This window comes from Eutrigla gurnardus, assembly GCF_963514095.1.
Source record: "Eutrigla gurnardus genome assembly, chromosome: 20".
In the NCBI taxonomy this organism is placed as follows: Eukaryota; Metazoa; Chordata; class Actinopteri; order Perciformes; family Triglidae; genus Eutrigla; species Eutrigla gurnardus.
In genome coordinates, this window is record NC_139931.1 from 15,039,951 (window position 1) to 15,064,473 (window position 24,523).

The 24,523-nt window shown below is 42.6% G+C and overlaps 1 protein-coding gene across 2 annotated transcripts in view; it reads left to right on the plus strand.

The window, feature by feature from the left end:
• The window catches only part of mei1 (meiotic double-stranded break formation protein 1), a gene marked incomplete at its 5' end in the record, with an annotated part of 48,563 nt that overhangs the window by 14,392 nt on the left and 9,648 nt on the right, over positions 1–24,523 (plus strand). Inside the window, 17 exons of one of the 2 annotated variants that reach the window (XM_084037499.1) lie at positions 348–482; positions 859–991; positions 3,452–3,543; positions 3,764–3,911; positions 4,117–4,228; positions 6,663–6,723; positions 7,281–7,378; positions 11,334–11,514; positions 13,173–13,323; positions 14,117–14,302; positions 14,871–14,981; positions 15,738–15,927; positions 18,705–18,821; positions 20,224–20,334; positions 21,622–21,773; positions 22,031–22,115; positions 23,309–23,493. In XM_084037499.1, coding sequence (XP_083893625.1) covers positions 348–482; positions 859–991; positions 3,452–3,543; positions 3,764–3,911; positions 4,117–4,228; positions 6,663–6,723; positions 7,281–7,378; positions 11,334–11,514; positions 13,173–13,323; positions 14,117–14,302; positions 14,871–14,981; positions 15,738–15,927; positions 18,705–18,821; positions 20,224–20,334; positions 21,622–21,773; positions 22,031–22,115; positions 23,309–23,493 — 2,248 coding nt within the window. The remainder of the gene's footprint in view (positions 1–347; positions 483–858; positions 992–3,451; positions 3,544–3,763; positions 3,912–4,116; positions 4,229–6,662; positions 6,724–7,280; positions 7,379–11,333; positions 11,515–13,172; positions 13,324–14,116; positions 14,303–14,870; positions 14,982–15,737; positions 15,928–18,704; positions 18,822–20,223; positions 20,335–21,621; positions 21,774–22,030; positions 22,116–23,308; positions 23,494–24,523) is intronic. The other variant, XR_014599059.1, reaches the window with a different exon arrangement.

Sequence of the window (24,523 nt, forward strand, 5' to 3'; positions counted from 1 at the left end):
ATGGAGAGAATCCTCCCACACTGAGTGGTTACTCTGTTCATAATGAAACTGTGGTGGGGCGATCGAGCCTATAGGTAATTAATGGTAAACAGGGGATTCGTCACGGAAAATGAGAACTGCAAGTTCTAATTTTCTATCTAGCAGGAGCAAAGTTGGAGCATGACATATCTGAGGTAATTTGCCAGCATCGCACGCCCTGCTATGTGACGCTCGCTGCAATGTAATAGACGGCCGTTCCTCTGCCTAGTCCAGGTGTTTATCTGTGAACAAATGCACTATGCAAATGTCATTTTTGAGGGGTGTGTGTGTGTGTGTGTGTGTGTGTGTGTGTGTGTGTGTTTGTGCAGGCAGCCCCCGAGCGAGCGTCTGTTCCCAAGTGGTTCAGGGTTTGTAGCGGTGTCGGAGGCAGTGTTGGGTGGAGTCTCCTCCTCCTGCCTGCTGGTAGCCACACAGGCCACCATCGCTGCGTCGGCCCTGTTCAGGTATACACAAACATGCATACTGCTGATATGTAAATGAGTCGCATATTGTCAAGGACACATGATTGACAAAGTTATATGACTGTTTGTTATTAATATCTACAAAGGATTACTGATTCAACCAATGCACACACACATACACACTTGTGTATCCGTGTTCACACAGACGCATAGGTTGATTATGTAAGTACTTTTTCAAGAATACTTCTAAGCTTTGCCCAGGCCATGAGTTTCACCTTCTCAGACACACACACACACACACACACACACACACACACTTACTCAGAAATACACATTATGTCCATCTATGATACAATTAACCATCCAAGCCGCTCACTTAAAACAATCCTTTGTATAAACTGCACTCTGAATTCTCCAGACTCAACCACCAGTCCAGACCAGTCCAGTATGGGAAGATAGAGGGATTGATTGAGGCTGTCACTGACAGATTCTCAGAGCTGTTCCTACCCTCCGAGGGATTGACTGAGGCCGTCACCTCACGACGAAGCTCTGTGAGTTAGTTTTTCCTTCCACAAATATAAAATTAAGACACCAAATTCAAGAATTGGAAGTGAAGAGAGCTGTCTGTCTGAGACTTTGTCTTGTGGTGATTCTCCAGAGTGTTTTGTGGCTATCAGTTAAATACAACACTGATATATCTGGCTTTAATGCTGTCTGGCAACATGTCACACAGTACATCTGTGATTGACGAGAAGAATTGAATTCTTCCATGAAGGACTGAATGTCTTTTTCTGTTGTTTTTTTCATAGCTGTCCCTCATTGCTGCCTTTTTTTCTGAAGGCTGCAATGAGTGGAGTGAATCCCTGGAGCATCACACATGTTACAAAGGACAGTGATACAACTGTCAGCAAGATTTGTCTGCTTAGCATTTATTCATTTTCCAAGTTAAAGAACAATGTGAATGAGTTAAATTTAACTTCTTTTTTTTAAATGATCCTTTTGGCTATATTAATGCCTGATCCTCCATTTTATGATAGCTGTCAACCAGACGACATAAACGGAGAGCACAATATGCGACAGGATGTGGCTATAATAAGTGATGGTTCAGAGCATCTTTGCCAAAAGGTCTGCAGTGTGGAAACAGTTCAACAGCCACTTGTAATGTTTTCAATGCGAGCACTTTGTGAGTCGCTAGTAACAACGACTACCAATTTCATACAGCACGTTAAAAAAAAAAGCACTCTATTCAATCAAGTGAGTTCACTCACTGCATGGAAGCAACGAACACTGGAGGACACTTTTAAAAAAGACATTTCCTAGAGACAGCAACAAGGTCGATAAAATTACAGAATTCACGGTAATGGAATTCATCCAACCCATGATGATCAACCCATTGCTAAGAGAATACAGGTTTTTGGCATCTTTTGGAGCCACAGTACAACCCAACACTATATTTCAGACACTGCCCAACCAGAGCTTTACAACGTTTGTGACCACCTACGAGGTATTTTATCAGGTATCACTGCTTAGCCTCACTGCACACTGGATTGACTCCACTTTTGATTTAAAGTGTGTGATATTACAAGCTCTTCACTTCACCAGGTCTCATACAGCAGAGCACCGCATGCAAAACAGAAAATCAAGGGTAGTAGTAGACAAGCAATGTCCCATCTTATTTTACAGGACAATGCAAGAAATAATAAGAAGCAACGTATGGTATGGGGTTACCAAGCGTGGGCCGTATCACACTCACGCTTCAGCTGGTTGTACACGAGAGTCTGCTTTCTCAGCGCAGCATCACAGATACAACGGCTAACACAAGGAAAAGTGTAGGGCATTTTAAGCATTCATCACAGGCCTACGCACGTCTGGAAGATATCCAGATTGATATGCAAAGGATGCTCTCATTCAAGAGGTGGAGAAAAAGGGAGGTAATGAGGGCCAGAGGCAGAGCCTGAGAAACAGACAGCAAGCAGCAGCCTTGGCAGTCTTTGATGAGATCTTAGAAGAGAGTGAGACAGGATCTGTGAGCACCTCATCAGCAGTTGTTCAGGAGCAAACCATCCCAAGGTCATACAATCCGCACAGTACTAGAGGGCACATGCTTTACAATTTCCCTCACTGGGAAATGCAACTAATATCCTCCGTGGCCTCTGCACAAGTGTGGACCACGAGAGACTCTTTAGTGCAGAAGCATCACTGATGAGAAGAGGAACCGGCTGACTGCTAACATGGCAGATAGGCTGATTTTCCTGAAAAAGAGCCTTTGTGTGGGTAAGAGTATAACTGCATGAGAGAGAGGAAAAACTCACGTAGCAGCTCTAATAAAACTGACCTTCCTTGCTGACCAAGGCCTTGCAATTGTATTTGTTTGATGTTCAGGTTTTACTGTACGGCTTCTACTCCAAAGAAGTAAAAACAGATTTTTCCTTTTCTTTGCATCTTCAAGATGCGAGATTGAGATTTCTGTTGTTAATACTATAATGTTGCATTAAGTGGAATTGTGATTTTTATTTGATGTGACTGAATATTCAAGCTAAGATATTACCCCACTTCAATTGTGATTATATTACAAATGTTGAGTGTTTTCCTGTTATTATAATGCTAATAATAACAGGAAAACATAATAAGTGACATTTTTGATTTAAAAATATTTGAAAAATGCTTGATTTTTTTAAAAACCATTAAGGCGCAGCTTGCTTAATACATAGCAGAGCTATTAAATTGTCAAGCATATACATGGGATTGATTTTAGATGAAGTGTGCACTGTGAAACTATTATCTCAGAAAATAGTATCGGATCAGCACTCTGTGTTGGCAGATACTCAGGGTTTTCTCAGTGTATGTTTTAATGGGACAGGTTTGAGAATGTTTGTTTGGATGATGTGCTTTGATAAGAAGATAGTTTTCTTTGTGATGTGACACCATGTGTTGGTTGTCTCATCCTCCACAACTACTCCGTTCTCTTATCCTGTTTCTTTTGTTATTGCCCATATTTCTCTATTCTCCAGAGGAGTCTGAAAAGGTCACAACCCAACAGCCAGGCTATCAGGTCCGAAGGATTTCTGCTCCAAGCCCTTGTCTGTTTTCAGGCAGCCTGCAGGTCAGCACATTGTCACTTGTCACTTGTTCAGGGAGTTAAATGGCATCACTGGGACAGTGAGAATGGATAAACTGTCCCACTTATGTACCAATGAAGTGTTCAGCCTGAGGTAGTTTTAGTTCCACTTAAATCCATCTCAAGTTCCATCTCATGTCTTGTCATTCAAAATGTAGATACGGTTTGTTGGGTGTGTGTGTGTGTGTGTGTCCGTCCGTCCAAGGTTGGCTGAGGAGTGTGCATCAGAGCCTGTTCTGAAGGAGAACACGTTCACAGCTCCATCTAAACACGGCCATGCTCAGGACTCGCTGGAGTCTCTTTGTAAATGTCTGCTGCGCTGCTGTGACTCCGTCTGGATACCCACCGTCACTGTGAGATCTGGAAGCACACCCACAGATGCACACATCCGAGTCACTATCTTCTCATCTTAACCGCCCATGTCTCTGCCACACACAGAGAGATGTGCGGCTAACCAACAAATCTTGCAATTCCCCGTGTGTGTGTGTGTGTGTGTGTGTGTGTGTGTGTGTGTGTGTGTGTGTGTGTGTGTGTGTGTGTGTGTGTGTGTGTGTGTAGAGAATGTATGAGCATGAACCCAACGCTCAGATACTGCAGCACTTTTATTCCATCCTGTCCTCCCAGTTCACCTTGGTTCCGTCTCACATGCCCTTCTTTGCAAATAAGCTCGGTGAGTTGGCTAACACGGAATGAACATCACATGACTTAATTTGACTTCAGTGTCATACATTCTGTATTCTAGTTTCATGAAAGCATGTGTGTGTTCTCCCTCGGCACGTTGCCAGGTATCTGCTAGCTTGTGAATATTCTGCCTAAATGTTGTGCTCCGACTATTTGACATTATCTGGAGGTTCAGGCTGTCAATCCCTGTAATATTATAATGATGGGTAGTGATTGTGTGAGAAAAATATAATGAACTCTGCTGAATAGCTACAAGAACAGCAGACTTAATACATGTTGGATACATTTAGAAAATACAATACTGATAATAGAAGCATTAGGAGTGCCTTCAGGCTGATGATATTACATTATATATTGTGATTATAATGTATGGATGGTGTTTCTATGTATCGATAAAGTTCTGTTGTGAAACTGATGTGATATTAATCACTGAGATGGCTGGTACAGGTTGAGCCCACAGCTCATGTTTTTAAATTAGCCCCAACTTTCATATCTTGTTACTGAACGCTGGAATGCTGAATGTCTTCCTGGCAACATAAAGCACCAGCCCATACCGCTGTGAAGCCCACATGGTGGGAATATAAAACATGACTTACTAGCCAAACATACTTCTGAACAAACTGCCTCAATGCAGATTTGCCAATTTAGTACCCTGGTTAAAATTAATTTAGTTTAAAGTCTTAAAAGTTGAAGTTGATTAAATAAGCTGAAGCAATCACATTATTAAGCTCAGTTCCCTTTGAAACACTGATTCTTTCTGTTAGGTAATGTTCATAAAACTAAAATCAATATTTGTTTACAAAAACCCGCCGTGCAAATGGTGCTGTAATGAATAGTTTGAAATGTCTATTCATTCTGTTTAAACCTGTTTTTTTCTGCACCGTTGCAGATAAATATCAGGCTTCACTAACACTATGAGTATTATACTATTTGTAGAATTATATTTCAGTGGTGGCCGTGTATGCTGTAAAGTCAAAAGGAACTGAGAGAGATTTAAAGGAGTCATCACCTGGTTTTATACGTATCCAGCCCCCCTTGGATCGCTTTGGATCAATTCGTAAAACTTATTAGAAAAAAAAAAAAAAAATTTAATCAAACATTGAGCTTGTTCTGACCCTTTTTCGTACCGCGATTTTATCACGCGAGATTACGCGCGAGGTTTTGACTGGTCCGGATGTGCATTGTATAATATGTAATGAGGCGCGCGTTGATTCGCCGCAGGAAGGACAGAGCCGGGGGGGGCTTGCCTGCATGCAGACTCCAAAACATAATGGCGGCGCTTCGGCGATTTCAGGTAGCGGACGGGGCGGGGTTGGGTGGTGAAAGAGGGGTGGGCTTATGCAAGTAGCCGCCACGGTGACGTCACCGAAGGCGCAGAATCAAAATCTCGTGCTTTAGGAATGCACACCCTTGTGTGCTATTCCTGTTCGGAAAAAGAGCAGAAGCGAAAAAACGGCGCCACTTTCAAACTCCAGCCTTTCAGGCAAGTTTCAACTGAGGTCAAACACAGATATGCATGTTTTAACAAGAGAAATTGCGATTTCCGGGTGATGACTCCTTTAAGCATTTCCACAATTCCATGTTTTTATTTAACAATGTATTCCGCTGCGATCCATATTTATTGGCGTTTAGCCTTTCAAAAACAATTCATTTTTCAATGCAGTTTTGCTCTCTCGCTTGTTGCACCCAAAGGGATGCACGCACCCGTATTAACGGGGCGGTCTAGCAGAAAATATGACAACAGACATTTAAAGCTTCGTTCAAAAACCTCAATAGCAGCTTTGAATGTAAAATAAAAATGACATTTGGTACAGCCCTACTAACAGTTGACTGTAGGGGGGAAACTAAGCAATCTGTCGAAAGATGGTAGTCCACATGATGAGCCTCAATTATTGAAAGGAAATGCGTTGCCTTGGGCATCAAGTCAAGCAAGCGAGGGGCATTAAAGAGAATCTTTATATTTACGCTGGGAGTGGTTAACAAAGCAGAACAGACACTTTCTGCTGATATAGCTGAGCAGTAGCTTGGCATTGGTCCACCAGAAAGTGAGTTAGTAGCTTTATGAAATTAAAACTTCCCTCTTATAAGTGAGTTGTCTCTCTCTCACTGCACCATGGACACAGCCAAGACATTAAGCACAGCTTTACGATATGGCTTTCCCCCCCATGTTGCTGCTGTATTATTACCCAATGTGGCCAAATGAGTGTTTTTAGATTATAGTGTGGAGGGGGGAGTAATGTGAGAAATAAAAGTGAAAGTTTTGGGGAACATTAAGGACTGAATCATGTGGCTGATGACTGACACAATGATAACAGGTGTCTCTCTACTCTTTGTTCTGAAAAGTGTTCTATAAAAAGTGTTTTTTATTACCATCCTTCTCCCTTCCTCGTCTCATTCTTCCTTTATTCTGCTCTTCCCTCCAGCGTCCTCTGGTTTCTACAGGGTGGCTCTGGAACATAAAGGGCTTCTTTGTACGGATAACAGGTACAGTGTAACAGGATAACCTGAGGACACACACACACACGCACGCATATACACACACCAATTAACAGTGCATCTGTGTGTGTTAAACCATGGTGGCTCAGAAAGTGGAGTTCTTGTTATCACTCCCTGTTGGTGCACATTGAACGCTGAGATAGATAATTCGACTGAGACATGCATCACTTCTTTTCTCCAATAAGCCAGTCTTCTCAGCAGTGTGCCGGTCTCAGAGGAACAGATTTGCAGCTTCAAAGCCTACTGTTTGTGTTTGGGATTGCATACGTCAGCATATGTGCTTTTGTGTGTGTTAGCCCGCTCATGAATGTGGTTGACTCTGTCGGCTTCAGGTCCCACAGCTCTGAGCTGTAATGAACCTGAACCATGCAGTACCTGTGTTTCATATTTGAAACGATTAAGTCAAGGCACATCCTGTCCTGTGTCTCAGGTGCCCTCATTCTGCCTTTATTTCTGCAGTTCTTCTGCTCTCTGTTCACTGCATGGTCTATGTATTCAAGTGCATTTTCTCTGACTCTATTTCTCCCTCTTAACAATTCTTTCAGGCACCCAAATCTGAATGCAGCTTGCTCCGGTTTTCTACAGAAACTCAGTATGTGTCTGCTTTCCCAGTCAGATCCTGCTTCTGGCTCCTACCAGCATGGTACACACACACACACACACACACACACACACACACACACACACACACACACACACACACACACACACACACACACACAAACTCGTACCACTCACAGAGCTTCATGAAGCACCAGTTAAAACCTGTTGTTCCTGTTAGTTTCCAATAAATGATGTCATCCTTCCAGTCATCTGAGCCTGTTAGTGACTTACAGCTCCGGCGGGTGGTGGAGAGATCCATTGGGCAGGTGGGCAGCAGCAGGGACTCCATGGCCCGGCTATATTGCTGGGCCCGCTCGATGGAAGGGAGTCATGGAACAACCAGGACTATGCAGGCCGACCGTCTGACCCTTCTATATCAGGGCTCCAGACTAACTTTTTGCATTGGTTGCACTGGTGCGCCTAACTTTTTTTTTTAGGTGCACCAGCACAAAATTTAGGTGCACCCACATTTTACATCGCTTCGCCTTTAACACCAAAAAGTCACCTTTTTATGGCTCTCCTTTTACATAATGACATCCCCTTATGGCCTAGGTTAACTGCAGCACCATCAGCACCCAGAGGAACCCTTTTCTCCAGCCAATCTGCACACTGATGCCCAAGCGCAGCAAATGCTTGCTTTGTGGCACAATAAAAAGATCATACAGGTCACTAGCCTATAGATTGCAAATGGAAGACTGTTTATGTGATCTTAGCCTAGCCTTATTATATTTTTACTTGGGCTATTAATATTTAATATTAGGAATGGGCTACTATACAATTTCCTATTCATGATCTCTCATGCTGTAATGTGGGCCTTCAAACACTGTGCGTGTCCATGCTCCACCTCGACATGTCCAATTAACATGTTAATGCGGAAGTAGACAATAACGCACTCCTTCGTAGAGACGTCTGTGTCGCCGTCAATCATGATGACGTGTACGTGGCGTTTCCAACCTCAGCTGTCTTGTTCTTTAGTGTCGGCATTTTTTTCATCAGAATAATTTCAGACTTAAATTTAGTGAACGGCAACTCCTCCTTTGCAATATTGTATGCAACGTTGAGTTTTATAATCATTTCAGATTCCTCAGCGGACCTGATTGATACAGCCTGACGCTGAAATGCAGCTGGATGAGGGGCCACTTTATTAACACACTTATCACGGCATGTAGTATGCTTTTTGGACATATTGCGCTTTTTCAACGTCTCGATGCGAAATGTTGTTGACTCTTCCACAAACGCACTATTTATTACCGGCCATATTCTGACCGCACTCCCGACAATAAATGCAGTCCCTTTCTTTATCGTACATCAGCCAGGGAAATTGCTTCAACCAGTCCTGTCTGAAGGCATATTTTTGGGCTTTTTAATTAGTCTTGGGGCGAGGCTTTCTGCCTCTCTTCATTTTCAAAGAAAATCGAAGCGCTCAGAGTACCTGCTCAGCTCGCTCGCATTTTTCGAACACAATTTTCGACACAATTTACAGCAGTGAAAAGGACCACAGCCAATCAGAGGCAAGGACCCGCCCGAGCTCTGTCTCTTATTGGTTTAGACCACGATACCATCAGGAGAACACAAAGAGATGCTGCGCTTATGATTATTTTTTTTTTCTTTTCACCCGAGCAGCGTTAGGTGCACCAGTGCGACCTACAATTTTTTTCAGTCGCACTCATAAAAATTTTGGTCGCATTTGCGACCAAAATGGTCGCACTCTGGAGCCCTGTGCAGTAAAATGAGAGGCTTTCTGAAGTCTGGCAGCTGCAGATCTTTACAAAATAAAGTTCATTTATTTTTGGTGGTAATTGTTTTGGTATAGCATGGTAACACAACTCCCTTTGTTGGAGGCTTTAGTGATGATCTGCTCTAGTTTCCTCTTGGTGTGACTCTGTGAGTTCCCACACCAGACAGCATGTTAGGATTCCTGGCTCCTCCCATCCGCACTCCTTGGGAACCCCAAATTTCTCCTGAAGGCTGTGCCATCGGGGTGTAAATGTGTGTGAATGAGTTAGATTGGATTAGATCCTGATGGGCAGGCCGCTCCTCTGCCATCAGTGTGTGTGTGTGTGTGTGTGAGAGAGAGAGTGTGTGACATAGTAGTGTAATTTCCCTTGAGTTGAGACTAGAAAGGCGTTATTCAAATGCAGGTCCATGACAGGAAGCTGTGGTGCTTATGGAAACAATACTGCTATTGTAAATTTCATATCTTATTCTGGATATTCAAGTATTGAAATATGTTCCCAGCTGACCTTGAAGTTATTTTGATTTGCTTAAGCTAGAATTAAAACAAAGGACCCAGATGTCTTCAGTGTAGACAGGTTGAATGTGTGAAATGGCCTTGAATTTAAAACTGAACCGTGTTTGCTTGCCGGTTTTTGGTTGCTGTGCAAAAGAGCTGATGTTAAGTCTCTTAAATGCCAGCGTAGTTTGAGAAAACGCCGCCAACACAGGGTCATGGCTTCTTATTATGTGAAGCTGAAGTAAATTATATTAAGGAAATGTAACTTAAAGTAAGTGGAGCTATAAGTGCTATTTATCTTCTAATCCCTTTTTACTGCATGATCCCCTAAAATGAAATGTAAGAAATGTTTTTTTGGAACTGCAGTCCTCCCCTTGATGTGACATTGAGACCTGAGTTGAGTTAAATATTTCTTTCAGGTAATGAGATGTATGAGTTGTACGAGTGTGTGTACGTGTGTGTGCCGTGTGTGTATTTGTTTGTGGCTTTGAATAATGACTGCCGTGGAGCTATGCTCTTGTTTGTTCCTTTTTCTCGCTGGCTTCCTCCATTTCATCACCCTTATCTGTTTGTTTCATTTTCAGCCTCTTGTTTTGTCTCATTTTTCTTATTAAACAGTTTTAAACATATATTTATTTTTGCTGTTTCTCCCTGCCATCTTCTTCCGTACCCTCTCTCCTTCAGAGCTTTGAGTATGTGTTTCGTGGAATAACTCTGATATTGCTGATTTTTTTTTTGAAGTGTATCATTTCTCATTTTGCATGTATCTGAGAACTGAATCACTAAAATGTTTCTTCTCTCCTCTCATTTACTGTTGATCAAACCTGAGTAGGAGGCGACATGTCACTGCAGGCTGCTTTGTACAACAGTTTGTTGTCTTTCTCACATCTGTTGTGTCCCTTCTCATCTTCTTCATCAGCCTGTCCTCTGCTATGTTCCTCTCCCTCCCAGTCCTTCCTTTGAGACATCCTTCTATGCTTCTCCCTGCCTCTCTTCTCTCCCCCCAGTTCCCTGGAGGAGGTGTCGGCTTCATTGATGCCTGGTGCCTTTCTCCTCATTTTCTCCCCTATGCTTTCTAAACAATACAATTTATTTCTTACCCTTTCTCCACAGTGATCCCTTCAGTGCTCTCTGTCTGGGTCTGCAGCCTTCACCACTTCCCCCTTTGGTTCCTGTTTATATTTATCTCTCCTCCTCTTTCTGTATTTCGTCCAAGTCCCATTCCCTTCTTTACTTTGTTTTCCTCGCTGGCTGATTGGTAGTCTCTCTCCCTACAGACCCTGCTATGGCTTTATAGCCCCAGTGTAGTCATGCGTCAGTGACCCCTATCCCTGTTTGACATCCTCAGTCTTTCTGTCATTCTTTTCTTTGCTCTGCCCCTGCTTTCCGATATTCCACGTGCTTTATTCAACTCGTCTTTCTGTTCTTTAGGGACCTCGTTTATGGAGAAAAATCCACTCTTTAGCTTGTATCTATTACACAATTTCAAGGAATGTTCTTAAAATTGTATGGAAGCATGCTTGACATCCATAGCTTGGTTAATGATGGATATTGGCTTTATGTTTGAATTCAACATAGATTATTGGCAGTGTAGCGAAGCCACAGGGTCTCTTCTTTGTTTTGCTTTATAGCATCCATCTCTTTCCCTCATCCACATCCTCTTTCCTCTCTCGTCTCTCTTTCTCACCACCAACTGTTCCTGGCTTTGATTATTAATTCTTTTTCTTTCTGTTTCTATTCTATTTACTTGCTCATCCCCCAGATGTTGAGGAGGTGGAGAGTCTCCTGTTACACAACCTTCCCTCTCTGTGTTGTCATCTGTCAGACTGGCCCTCTCTGCTGTGTGAGGCCCCGGGGCTTCAGCTGTGTGAATATAAAGGACCGAGGGCCACTCAGTACTGTCTGGTGATAATGCTGCACCTTGCCCTGCAGCAAGGAGACAGGTAATAAAATACACACACAGTCTGGACTAGCCACTGGACCACAGAGTAGCATCAAGCACAAGAAAACAGAAGCATAAAACCAATGACAAGATGTTCACCTACATGCACAAATGTGATCGGAGCTGGTATTCCTTTGGAAATGGAATGAACCAATAAATATTTCAGCATCAGTATAATAGCATTTTGCTGATACAAATTCTAAGCACTTGTGCCTGGTGTTGCTGCTGAATGTTTTTGTAAGAAGGGTGAGCGTAGTTTCTTGTGTTTAGAGAATCAATAGAGTAAAATGTCACCAAACCTCTCTGTTCTCCCTACCAGTGCTGGAAGCCAGCCGGCTGCACCTCTAGTCTGTGCTCCAGTCTTGTCTGTGTATAAGCTTACTGATATTGACAGAATCAAATATTACAACTCCTCAAACAAGACATTTATTGAAGTTGAACAGGTGAAGAAACAACATTTGAGCTACACCACAGTTTTGAAATAACTGAAATACCAGATTTCTTGTGTCATATCACAGAGTTGTATCAATATATTAAATATTATTCTGCCCCGTTAAGAAACGGGCTGGTTTTGCATGTGTGTCTCTCTTGCTGCTCCAGCAGCACTTTCACAACCCATTGAGGGTGCTTTAAAGAACATATTTTATAACCTCAGCGATACATTGGGCCTCTTTGGAAAGTTGAATCTGTCCCACTGTGGCAGCTCGGCTGTGCATTCCCCCCCAGGGATGGGGATGAAAGCCTCCCTACCGCTGCGTGGTCTCATCAAGATTAAGAGCTGTGGCCAGAAATTTACATAGCGTGGGAGGGCTGTGTGTGTAGTGTGTGTGTGTGTGTGTGTGTGTGTGTACTCAGAGAGAAGTTCTGTGAATATGAATGCGTGTCTGTGCGTTGGGATACATTCTAAATGTCTGCATTTGTCTGTGTGTATTTTGTACATTTATATTTAGGTCATTTAGCAGACGCTTTTGTCCAAAGTGACTTACAATAAGTACATTTGTCAAAAGAAAGAAACCACAACATATCATTGCCGATAAAGTAAGAGCCAAAAAATAGAAATGGAAGATGGCAAGTAACTCTGCTGTTATTAGGGTTAGTCGGGAGTTCGTTCCACCACTGAGGACCAGAACAGAGAAGAGTCTGGACTTTGCTGAGCGACATTTGTTTGATTTCAGCGATGATGGTAACAGGCCGGCCAGCTAGAGGAGCAAAGTGCTCACTTCGGGGCGTGAGGTTTGACCAGTGTTTGAAGGTAGATGGGTGCCGTTCCATTGATGGCCTTGAAGGCTGGTGTCATCGTCTTGAATTGGATGCGTGCTGCAACAGGGAGCCAGTGGAGGTCACGGAGGAGGGGGGTCACATGGGAGAATTTGGGTAGATTGAAGATAAGGCATGCTGCAGCGTTCTGGATTTTTGTGTGAGAATGAGACATGAACATCCCTCTGGAGCTCTTTGTCTGCTTTGCACACAGAGTTTGTGTTTTGGTACACTTTATTGCGCCCCAGACTGAATGTGTCTGCGGAGGTGTTTGACATTCAGGCAAATATGCATTCTGTTTTTGCATACATTCAAATGTTAAGGTTTGGCCACATATTTGCATTCTTGTAATATTTCAAGTGAAATGTCATCATCATTATTTTTCATCTGTGTGTCATCCAGACTCCTCCCAGACCAGACAGTGTTCTCCAGTGTGTTGCGGCTGTTGCATTCAGTGCAGGCGCAGGGCATCTGTGCCCTGCCTCGCTCTGTGCTCCGCTCTGCCCTCTACCTGCTGGCGGTGGCACAGGACAAGAGCCACAACCTTGACGGGGTAACGCTGATCCGCTCGATGCACAGATATCTAAACACACGCTGTAACTTACACAAGAAAAACAGTAGATAAGCAGCATCAAGGTATAGTTCACAAAAAGTTTCAACTGTTTTATCCTCTTTATCCCTTATTTCACTATTTTTAACTATAGACTATTTCAAACTTAGGCTGCCTCAGTTTTAAATATTTGATTTTTGGTTCAGTGAGTCAGCAGACAACATGAAGAGAAATCGAGAATACGCATCATGTGAGAGAGGTTTAATAAAAGCACTGCAACATTAAGGTGTCAAGATTGCATCAAGATGAAGGTGTCCAAGGTGTTGTTTTTCCCGTGCAAAGAGAAGGAGAACTGCCAGTACTGGAGCTAGAGTTCTGTATGGTTTAATATGGAAACCATTAATGCGGAGTCCACAGTATACTCGGAATCATAGCTTGACAGCTCATATTCATCTTTTGATGCCAAATCCATATTCTGCTGTATATGATTCAGCTGCATCGAATAATTATAACTCACCCTTTTTTTTCTAAAGCTACAGAACCTGAGAACATTTTCTCAAGATGAAATACTTCTGCTAAGTTCAAACAACGTTACATAAGAGTATATGCATTATGTTGTCTGAATATGTATAAGCAGGAGATGTCCTGCTGTGACTGAGGGCTCTGCCTTAGTGGGGTTTTAAAAGCAGTCTCCTATTTTGGTCGTGAAGGTGCAAACTTTTAAACTTTTGTTTGTATGCTCATCTCAAAGAAAGCTCGATAGCGTTTTCAATCTCTCTTTCCCAACCTACTCAAGGCTCCTTTGAACTGCGTCAGCAAGGCGCTCTCCTCCTGCCAAAGCTTCTCTTCCCTCTACATCCACCACCCTGCACTCCTCCACTTCATCTGTCGATATCGGGGTCTCGCAGAGAAATATGGACCCCTGGTCTTGGAGCTGTGGTTGACCAAGCAAGCGCAGCACAGAGATGCAGAGCAGACCATGGTAGGGGGATTGTTTCGCTTCCATATCGGACTCGCATAGATTCATCAATAAATCATTTTTACTATTTGGATTGAACACACTGTAAAGTGAAAATAGTTACACTAAAGTAGTTTCACTAATACAAGCTTAGGTCGGTAATGTATTTCAGAAAAAAAGTTTATTTGTTGAAATTCCCTTTACATTCTGACCACAATCATTAAATTAATTGCTCTTCCAAAAGACAAAGAGGTATCTGTGGCCGTTGCAGTACTGTCATAAACCCTTCCAGTCTTCCACCAGCTGCTAGCTTAGTGGCTTAGAAGCGAGCCCTGAATGGACGGGTTGTCACTGATGACTTTCTCGCTAGATTTACTGACTTTGGAACTAGTGCTGCAAGCTACTTTCTATAGTTTGCTACGCTGAGGTGGGTTTTTTGGTTGGATAATTTACAGAAAATGTGGCTTACTCTTGCTGGTGTCTTAAGTTTTACCCATCCAAGCTTTGGTTGAAATACGTATTTTGTTTTAATTTGATTTTAAACTCACACAAAATGGATGAAAAAGTGGTTTGATTTCATTCCTGTGTCCAGGCAGCCATACAGGAGGAGGGAGACAGATGGCAGGATCAGGAGCCAGATGCAGAGACCATGGAGCTACTGAGTCTGATAGAGAAGTACCCAGCTGTCATACTGATCCTCCTGGTGAGAGACCACAAGTAGGAGCCTGGTTCATTAAACTAAAGACACTTTTAAAAGCTGCCTCATAATTTGAGGAAAACACATATTTGTCGTTAACCTGCTTGAGGGGCTGTGTCCACCAAAGCACTTTTCCTGGGGCCATCATATTTTTTTTAATTCTCTGCAGTGGCTGTGCTGCGTATTTCCTCTCTGCTACAAAGCACTATGATGAGGTGCTGAGCATCTATTCTGCATTGCATGCAGCACATTTGGTGTTTGTTTTTTAGATTAGAGAGTTGACAAATGTTCAACTATTGGTAATACACTGCGCTCATCACTGTCACTATTTATCATGCTGGAGAAGGGACGGGACAAACATCCTACCACAAAGACATTTTTAAATGTTTATTGTATGCAAATGTTTTTACTGTGGGTTTGGTGTCCTCATATCTGGACCAAACGGATTTCTCGGTGTGGGTTAATAAAATTGATCTGAATCTGAAGAAAACGATGGTAGAAGCCAAGATGTTTATCTGCCCACAAAATCCCATTAGCCACATAGACAGACAGGTCCTGTCTAATGTTACTCTATCTATGTGGACACTTTTACATCCATGGATATTCTGTATCATAGCAATCAGACTCGACCTAAGCTGAAAAAACTCCTTCAGAGAGCCCGGCCCGAGCCGGTGGTCACAATAGTGTTCTGACAATACTGATACACAAAGATGTTCTTAATCAATCTGCCTTCTGTTTGACTGTCTGTCTGCATTGCTCCAGGACATGGTTTGCACCAGGGAGGCCACCCTGGCGTGGCGAGCTCTGGTAGTGCTGGAAGTTCTTTTGCATGGTCAAAAACACTATGAGGCTGGCTTCTGTGACATTCTTATGCCAGCCCTGCTGCAGGCATTACAGAAGCTCAGTGTGGAGAACATGGGCCATGGGCTTGGACAGGGACACAATGCACAGGGTAAGAGACGGACAGAATATATAGAGTAGTAGAGTTCAATGCAGCGATCCCATGGCTCAACTTTATGGGAATGCATAAGCCGTAATGGAAGATGATACACTGTAGTACAATTTAAGAAATTGTTGAATTTCAAAATCAGTCAGACAATGTTTTGATCAGGAAAGCTTCATGGAGAGGTTACGACCAAAGTGACCAAGACATTAGTAGAAAACACTTCACCTACATCTCAACTAACAAGATTATTTTGGAGACTGGATATACATAGGATTCGTTGTTACTTATTTTTATTTAACTAAAAAATGCAAACTTGTCAATTCCCTCCCCTTGTTTCATGTTGTCTTCCCACAAATACCTGCTTAGCCAATTAAACAATTAAAATAGAATTGTGATGAAATGTGATGGAAAAATGTGTATTCAGTACAGTATAGTTTTTGGAGTTTGGATGACTGCCTTGGCTGTATGTCCCAGAAACATTGCTGTCAGGTGTAAATAAGGCTGAGGAGACTGGAAGTACCTCTTGCATGTTTACAGTCCTTGCAGAAGAAAATGTTTGCAATACATAAAATGAGTGACTTTGGGATTGAAGACAGGAGTTGGCTGCCACTTTGGCTGGTGGATTCCAAAATCTACCGGCAACTCAAAAGATTGCCATGGTTTTTTTTGGCTGGAGAGTGAAGCAACTCAAGCAGCCATGTGCATATTTTACTGAACCTTAAGCATACCGAAAGCAACATATTCACATGTTGAAATGTGTGTTTTTCTGTGTCGCGTTTACACATTTTTTATTGACTTAAGCTTTTATGTATTAATTCTTTTGAAACCTCCAATTACTATATAAAGATGTATTCATCCTCAACCCCACAAACTTGATCTGAGTAGGCCAACAAATGATATAGGGAATTTAAATAATGTTATGAAAATCACATTTGCTAGAAACAGCAGTAAACCATCTATAAAGTAATGTGCATGGATTAATAGGGTCAATGGGCACGATGTTCTTTTGCTGCATATAATGGAAAGCACTTAGTTTAATTATTCTCACTTATTGGATCATTTAAAAGAATACTGATGCCCATTTACATTTGTTAGGTCATTCGTTGGTGCCAGCGTTTTCTTTCTGATGGTTCTAACGACTGTTCAAATTGCAGTGAATTATAAAGACATAATTAAAGGCGGTCTCATTATGGACACTGTGAAATTCTGCACTTGTTTTTGCTGCTCTCCGTCAACGATCGAATTATGCAAAAATACTCCCGAAACAGTTCATTTCCTTGGTCAAGGACGCGTTTCACAGAGCAAACAAATAAACGGTCATCTTAGATTGGATTTATAGTTGGGTGAAAGGACATTTCATTGATCACCAAGAATGCTTTGCATGTGCTGTCGTGCACTCTGGCTAGTTTATATGTAGTAAACGTAGCATGTGGTGGGGCTTTGTGTTTTATCTGTTCTGTATGGTAATCTTATTTTAACTAGTGTAATCACAAATTCTCTCTTAAAACCTGGTTGTTTTTAAATTGGATTAAATTGGCAAAACACGTCCAAGAACCCTTGTCGCTTCTGATTAATGCTGGAAGGGAAGAACCATTAATCCTCTGTTAGGAAGAATCCCTCCTGCATCCTTTTGTCAGCAGAGACGGTGGGAAAGGAGATACTTGTTTACTTGCCTCTCCCGGACGAAAGTGTTTGGTATTGATTTATTACAACGGATGGTAGTATCAGTGTGCATGAGGTTGCTATCGTACACAGGTTTTGAATTCATTGGTACATTTGAGGGAGGAATACGATGTCAGTTTTGTTTCAGTAGTATTCATGCTAAATGTGAGTAGTACAGTCTGAGCAAAGAACAGGGGAAGGGCACTGAAAACGAACAAATGTTACAAACTTAAAAGGTGATCTGTCGATGAAGGATGAAGATGCTCTGAGTTTTGGGGGTAATTTATGTTTTTGTTTGATTCCTATTAATAATGATTTGTCCAAATAAGGTCAGGCATGAAAAATCTCTAAGGGTCCAATTCCCCAGACATGCGTTCCATGCATGACTTTCTGCTGCTGTTGGTCGAGGTGTCTGCCAGATGGCGGTATTACGTTTGTATACTTGACCAGGTTAATGAACACAGCTGAAGGGCACATCACCAGGGGGCCAGCTGGGGATTCAGGAACTTTAGCTGTGGTTAGCCTCTTCCTGCTTTCTACTCCTACGGGCCCTGTGGGGATTACAGACCATTATCCGCGCACGTGTTCCAGTTCAGCCCACTGTAATTTGCATTAATATATACTTTATATTAGCCTCTACTGCAGCGGCATCCCAAGGGGAGACATTTTAATGTTATGCACTACAGGGGTGAACGAAGTGCCTGATCTTCCTGCAGTCTATTTCTGTTGGAGTGCTCCTGCTTTTTGTCTCCTTTCACCACGTCTCCCTCTTCACGCTCCCTCACTCCTTTCTCACTGGTTCATTCCTAATCATTGTTTGAATGGTGTAGCTGTTAATGCCCTCTAATTTGACTATGCTGAAAACTACTCAGTAATGTGGCTAAGTGAAATGCTACTTCAGGCAGTCTCTTACTAGCACCACTCCCTCATCATTCTCTCTCTGTCTGTAACATGAACACACATGCACAGTGTTGTCTCTTTTGACTCTCCACTTCACTGTTTTGTTAAGTTTGCCCTCTCTGTGTGAGTGTGTATATATATATTTTATATGTGTCTTCCTTCCTGCCTGTCTCTCTTGGATCTATTTCACATTGTGTTTGTTTCTTTCTCTCTTTGTTTAGCAGTGAACTCGCTCCCTCTGGTGCTGAAGCTGCTTTGTGTGATGCAGGCTAGTGAACCGCCTTCATCTTCGTCCGACAGTAAGATGGACGGAGTGCACTTTAAGCTGCTCTATCACGGTGAGGTCAAAAGGTGCTGCTGGCAGGTCATAGTGCAACTCCCCTACAGAAACACCTGCATCTATTAGCAAACACAAACAGTTCCTATACACTGTTTACATTGCAAACTGCATTCAAGGCAGAAGATGGCCGCTACGTCATAGGTAGACATGCACACAAACATCATATCTCTCACACACAGGCACTCAGAACTGATCAAACAATACATTTAGTTCTTTGCGGTCTTGCACACGGACTACTTACACTCTTCACCATGCTACAGTTGTTTTTACTATAACAAACTTGTAAAGTTGCAATGTGGTCGCATTTCCTGTGAAGCATGTTGATGTAACGCCTTTGCTCATGACTTAATTGCTCTGGTTTTCATCATTCTTGTCTAGACTGAATCAAATGTAGCCTCTGTGTTTCTTATTGTCGGATACATGGTCAATACAAGGCCCAATCCTCATTTAATGATGGCCAGCTTTCAAGAACCCCGGGGCTCCGTAGGTTTCTCAAAGAAAGACAGTAAGCTCATAAGCCTCCATTGCTAGTAATAAAATTATTAGGACTGTAGGTTACAGAATAGTTTGAGGCTTCATTCATAACCTTGACTTTCAGATTATAATTATTATTACTAATTGATTACAGAAAGATTGCATGCGATAGTAAAATGTATCGAAAAAAAGATAGATGTAATCATTTCCATAATTCACATATATTTATCTAGTAAAATATTCTGCTTATATCCATATATGTTGGTGTTTAACATTTCAAAAACAACAAAACTGTTTGCTCTCCAGCTTGCCGGCTGGCATGACCCTGCGCAGGGCATTTGTTCACCTCTTTTTTGTCGGCGACTCACCATCACAAGAAGGTTCAACGACTTCCCCAGATGTTCAAGCAGATCTCTCCATTCAAATCATGTTCTGTTGTGCTGCAGAGTTCTCGCCTCCCTTTGCCTCCCTTCCTAAGTGGAGGCATCACTCGGTTTTGATTTAATATCCTCATCAACAGGGGAGTGCTCGCTGCTGATCTGCAGATGAAAAAGCTGTTTCGAAATTTACGAGACATGTCTAGCAAATTATAACTCTAAGCATATTACGATTAGAGTCACATTTGCTTTGCTTTTTGCCTCGATGTCAACATGCCCTCAGTCTGTCACTTGTCTTTTTACTTCATTAGTGGAACCTCATTCTGTGTTGGCAGTTATATTTTCCAGCTCCTCATCTTTGACATTCTCCCTGGCAGATCAGAGTTGATCCAGTCTTTACCGACAGTTTGTAGACATGACATGAAGCTAAGCGTGATACATTTTATTTTACGCCTTGTCTCTCACTTGTGCGTCTAAGAGCACTGCAGATAAAATGCTAGGAGGGCTATCAGACTTGAATGTGTGTGTGTGTGTGTCTGTGTGTGTCAGTGAATAATATAGCAGGCAGGTTGAAGCCGACTGACACAGAGAGCCTGCTGCCTGCCCTCAACTACTTGTACTGCTGCCTGAGTCTGTCCCCTGCACACTACAGTGACAGAGGTTAGACACACTTTCTTCCTGTCTCTCTGTCTCTTTGTGGATGTTGTACTCTCCCTATCCAGACGTTGCATCTTTCACACTGCCTCTGCTTCTTCACCCTCTGTTTCAATTTGTCTCCTCTTTTGCCCTGCTTTGAGGCTGTCCTCGACCAGCATGCAGCATTGAGACACAGGATATAATAAGCATACAAGCTGCACTTAAAGTTGGCCTATCAGGTCGGAGAGGTTCTCACACATTAGCACAAAAACGTGACAAGCACCCAAACATACACACACAAACAGTAACATGGTCGGTAGACTGAGTTCAGAGATCTCAAACACACACAACGTGGGAGGGGTTATTTTATTTTTTGCACATGATAGAAAAATATCATTTTTACACATTTATGTTTAACAGAAAACAAAAAAATAATTTCTGTATCCTACAAAGCCGATGCAAAATTAGACCCAATCAGCCAAAATATAGAAGTAATAGCTCCCCAAATGAACTTAATAAATATGATATACAACCTAATGGAATCATTTCAAGTGAGCTGCCAACAGGAGGAATCAAGGAACATTAAACTGCCTCTTACCAACAACATAAATGATTTGACATGACATTGATTGCCATTGATTTTATTCCAAGCTCAATAATTTACCTGAAGAAGAGAAACAACTCAGCAGAGGTTAGCAATGAGCTGCAGTTAATACGGTGAGGCTGCTGGCAAAAGGGACGCTTAATCTTGCCCAAAACGTTGCTTTGCTGCTTCTGCTGTAGGCTACCTATATTTAACATGCAATCTGCTTCTCCATCACTAATGGTGGGTTTACAGATGCAAGCAACCTCAGCCTCAGGCTAGATGTTCTTTCAGCTGATGGTGAATAGAACGGGAATAAAACACATCCCTCTATCTCCTCTAGTTTCTAGGATTTACAATTGACCTGGTTGGCTGCGTATGTACTTTATATAAACCCACTGTTGTGCAAATGATTCCCCCCTGCGACAACAACCTAATCTTTCTCATTTCCATATTAAAGTCAAATCAAGAGATATGATGACCATGATAAGTGGTTGAGTGTGTGTTTGAGCACTTGAATGGAGACCTGTGTGCAAAAGTTTAACAAGCTTATCGATGTGTCATGTTCCACAGAAAAGTGAAAGTGTGTTTTATTGTGGGTGGGTGCCTGCAGGATGTCGCCATGCAGTCATCCAGACCAACTGCTATTCTCTCACACACACACACACACTGGCATACAAGTGCAAATCCCATCAAAGTGTGATGACACAGTGCTTTGTCCTCCCCAGCTGTCTCCGTGCTGCTCTCCAACAGTGGACTGATGGACCAGCTGCAGACAGTCTCCTCCTCTGCTCCATCCCTCTCTCCGTCAGCCCTGCTATGCTGCAGCCATCTACTCCTGTCCTCCCTCATTACCTTGCAGCGCGTTCACTCTGCTCAGGTGCACCTTTCAGCTAAGCGTTGCTCTTATCACAACTTCTTAACACAGAACAAGCAGTAAAATTGTGCGTCGGTTCACGTGTGAACGCGGAATACAAAACACCCGTTGGATTCGTTAGATACATATAACGCTGAGGCTGTGGGACAAAACAATGCACTTTAGTATCGGCTCCCTGCTGGCGCTGCAGAGCTAATACAATGAGGTGTTTGATCTTGACTCTCCCCCTTCTCCCTTGTTTCTTTTTCTGTTATTTAAAGGTCCAAAAGAGCATCAGTTGGAGTCTGGACATGGCTTTGTGGCAACTCCTTGTTCAGAAAAGAAACACGGACAATCTCTGTCTGGGTAACAAACTATGAATTTTATTTCATTATTCTTTTTGATAGTATTTGTGCTCGGCTCACATTTGATCTTTTTCCTAATTTGTTTTGGTCCTCCTAGTTTTGTGCATTTGTTAAATCTCTTCTGAGTGTCATCCTTTCTGTATTTTGTGCTACCCCATTTAACAGTGTCTGGTGCAATTACAGACACTAGAGGGTGTTTAAAACCAAGATTCAGATTAGGACAGTGTCAGGCATGATTATTGCAGCAACCATCCATATACTTTGCAAGCCTCAGGAAACACTAATCAGGCTCACTTTCGTTTGGTTTGCTTGTACTCAGCCTCCGCAGGTAAAGTGTCTGTTTTTTCAATGTGTTATCCTCAACGGAGTTAACCAAACCCTGGGCATGAATTTCACACACTTTAATTATATTAAGTGGCCCACATCGTGCAGCACTGCGGAGACAGATCATCCCTGCTGCTCATGTGTGTCTGTCAGCTGGATAAGTGGCCTGTCAGGGCTGCTGTGATGTATCGGCTTCCTCCTTCTGCTCGCCTATTTCCCTTCCTTTCTCCCTCTCTTCTCTCCTTCACTCACTCAGCCTCCAACCATGCCTTCCTCTCTGTCTCTATCGCTGTGCTACCTCTCTCCTCCCTCTCCTCTGCTGCCACTAATTGAGTCCCCCCCCCCCCCCCCCCCCTTCAGAGAACTCTAATCTCAGTGTACATGGCATAAGTGCAGTTCAGATGGCTGGCAGCTCTCAGCTTGGATCCCTCTGTGTTTTAGCAATCATTTTGGCCGTGTCTCTCCCTTTATCTCCATCACTCCTTTGGCCTCCCAGTCTTGCTGACCTTTCTTCAACCCTGTCTCTCACTGCCTCGCACGCTCCCTCTCTCATTCTGTCACATGTCAATTCAAAGAGTGTTCCTCTGCCTCTCCTCTGTGCTTCTGTTCCCTCTGCTACTTGCTTTTAGCATCTCTTTCTATTTCAGACTTTCACTTCCCACTCGTTTCGGTTCTCCCATGCACCTGTTTCTCTCGTGGCCTTACCCTCCACATTTGTTTGCTTTCTCTTCTTCATCTTCCTCTCCTGTGTGTTTAAGCATTCCCTCTCCTCCTCGGTTTTCCAGCTATTTACCAGTCGTCCCTCTCTCTCTCTCTCTCACACACACACACACACACACACACACACTCACTCTTACTTTCTCTTTCCAGTCAGCTACCTGAGATTGCTGCAAACTCTCCTTGACGCTGACCTGGCATCAGCAGTGGTGTGTCTGACCACGGGTCCTGGTCTGGTCGGTACCATACCCCTGGGGGTCGATGACGGCGCTCTGTACCCGCTTGGCACCAAAGGGGCCCAGTGCCTCTCGACTGCTCTCAGTGGACTTCTTTTGCAGGTTCTAGTACTTTCGACTTTTAAACATTAGATAACTTTAATGTAATTGGGGGGATCAATCTGTGTGTGTGGGTGTGCTTGAAGGTGCATAGGTGGGAAAAGGAGATTAAGGGCAAATAGATTATTGGAGACAGGAACGATGTTCCTTTAAAGGATAGGATATATATATATATATACAGATTCACAGTCAAATACATGTTGATACAGATAGCTCAGTTGTTTTTTTGCTGTAGAGTTATCTAAAGCACAGTAAGGAGGTGAATTTGAGTCGACTCCAGGGACTGCCGTTGCAACATTTCATTTATCACATTTCTTGTTTGTGGAAGGCAGAAATGACTGAGAACAACGACAATACATTCTGTGCTGTAATGAAAGAGAGTTGGAAAGTGAGCGTTTTATAGTGTTAAAGGAAGGTTTGTATTTCACACCATATCCTTACATTCCATAACAATCGTTGTCTGTTTCAAGCATTAGCGTGAACGTTTCATCATACAGCAGTGAATTTAATGGTGGCTTGATGAACAGAGGCACATAATGGAAACTAAAGGAAAGTACAGGCTTACTCTAGCGAGGTGCTGGCCCACAGGTAGAGAGAGCTGCACACTCCTCACTTTAATGCTGTCTTTCCATTCTTGAGTACATAAATCAGCACATATTGACTTATTCAGGACCCTAACGTATGCGATAGGAATAACAATATAGAGAGATGTTGATTTAATGAATTAGAGTTATCAGTGTGTGTCTACCCTCGAACAAATATACATAACCACATGTTCACCCAAATGCTTTGATCCTGCCTTTCTTTCACTCCACCTTTCATTCCTCAGCAGAGCATAACATAAAGGTAATGTTTTTGATTTTTACAGCGTGACATTGAACATGCGTTTCACAAAAAGGTTGTGCAGAAAGTTAGATTTCAATTGTTTCAGCAGTTAACGTAATGGAATGGCACACATCTGCAGTAAAATCCCAGAATGTTATTCCATGTGGCTGCTGGATTGACTTGGTTGTTCATTACAAAAGAGGCGGAC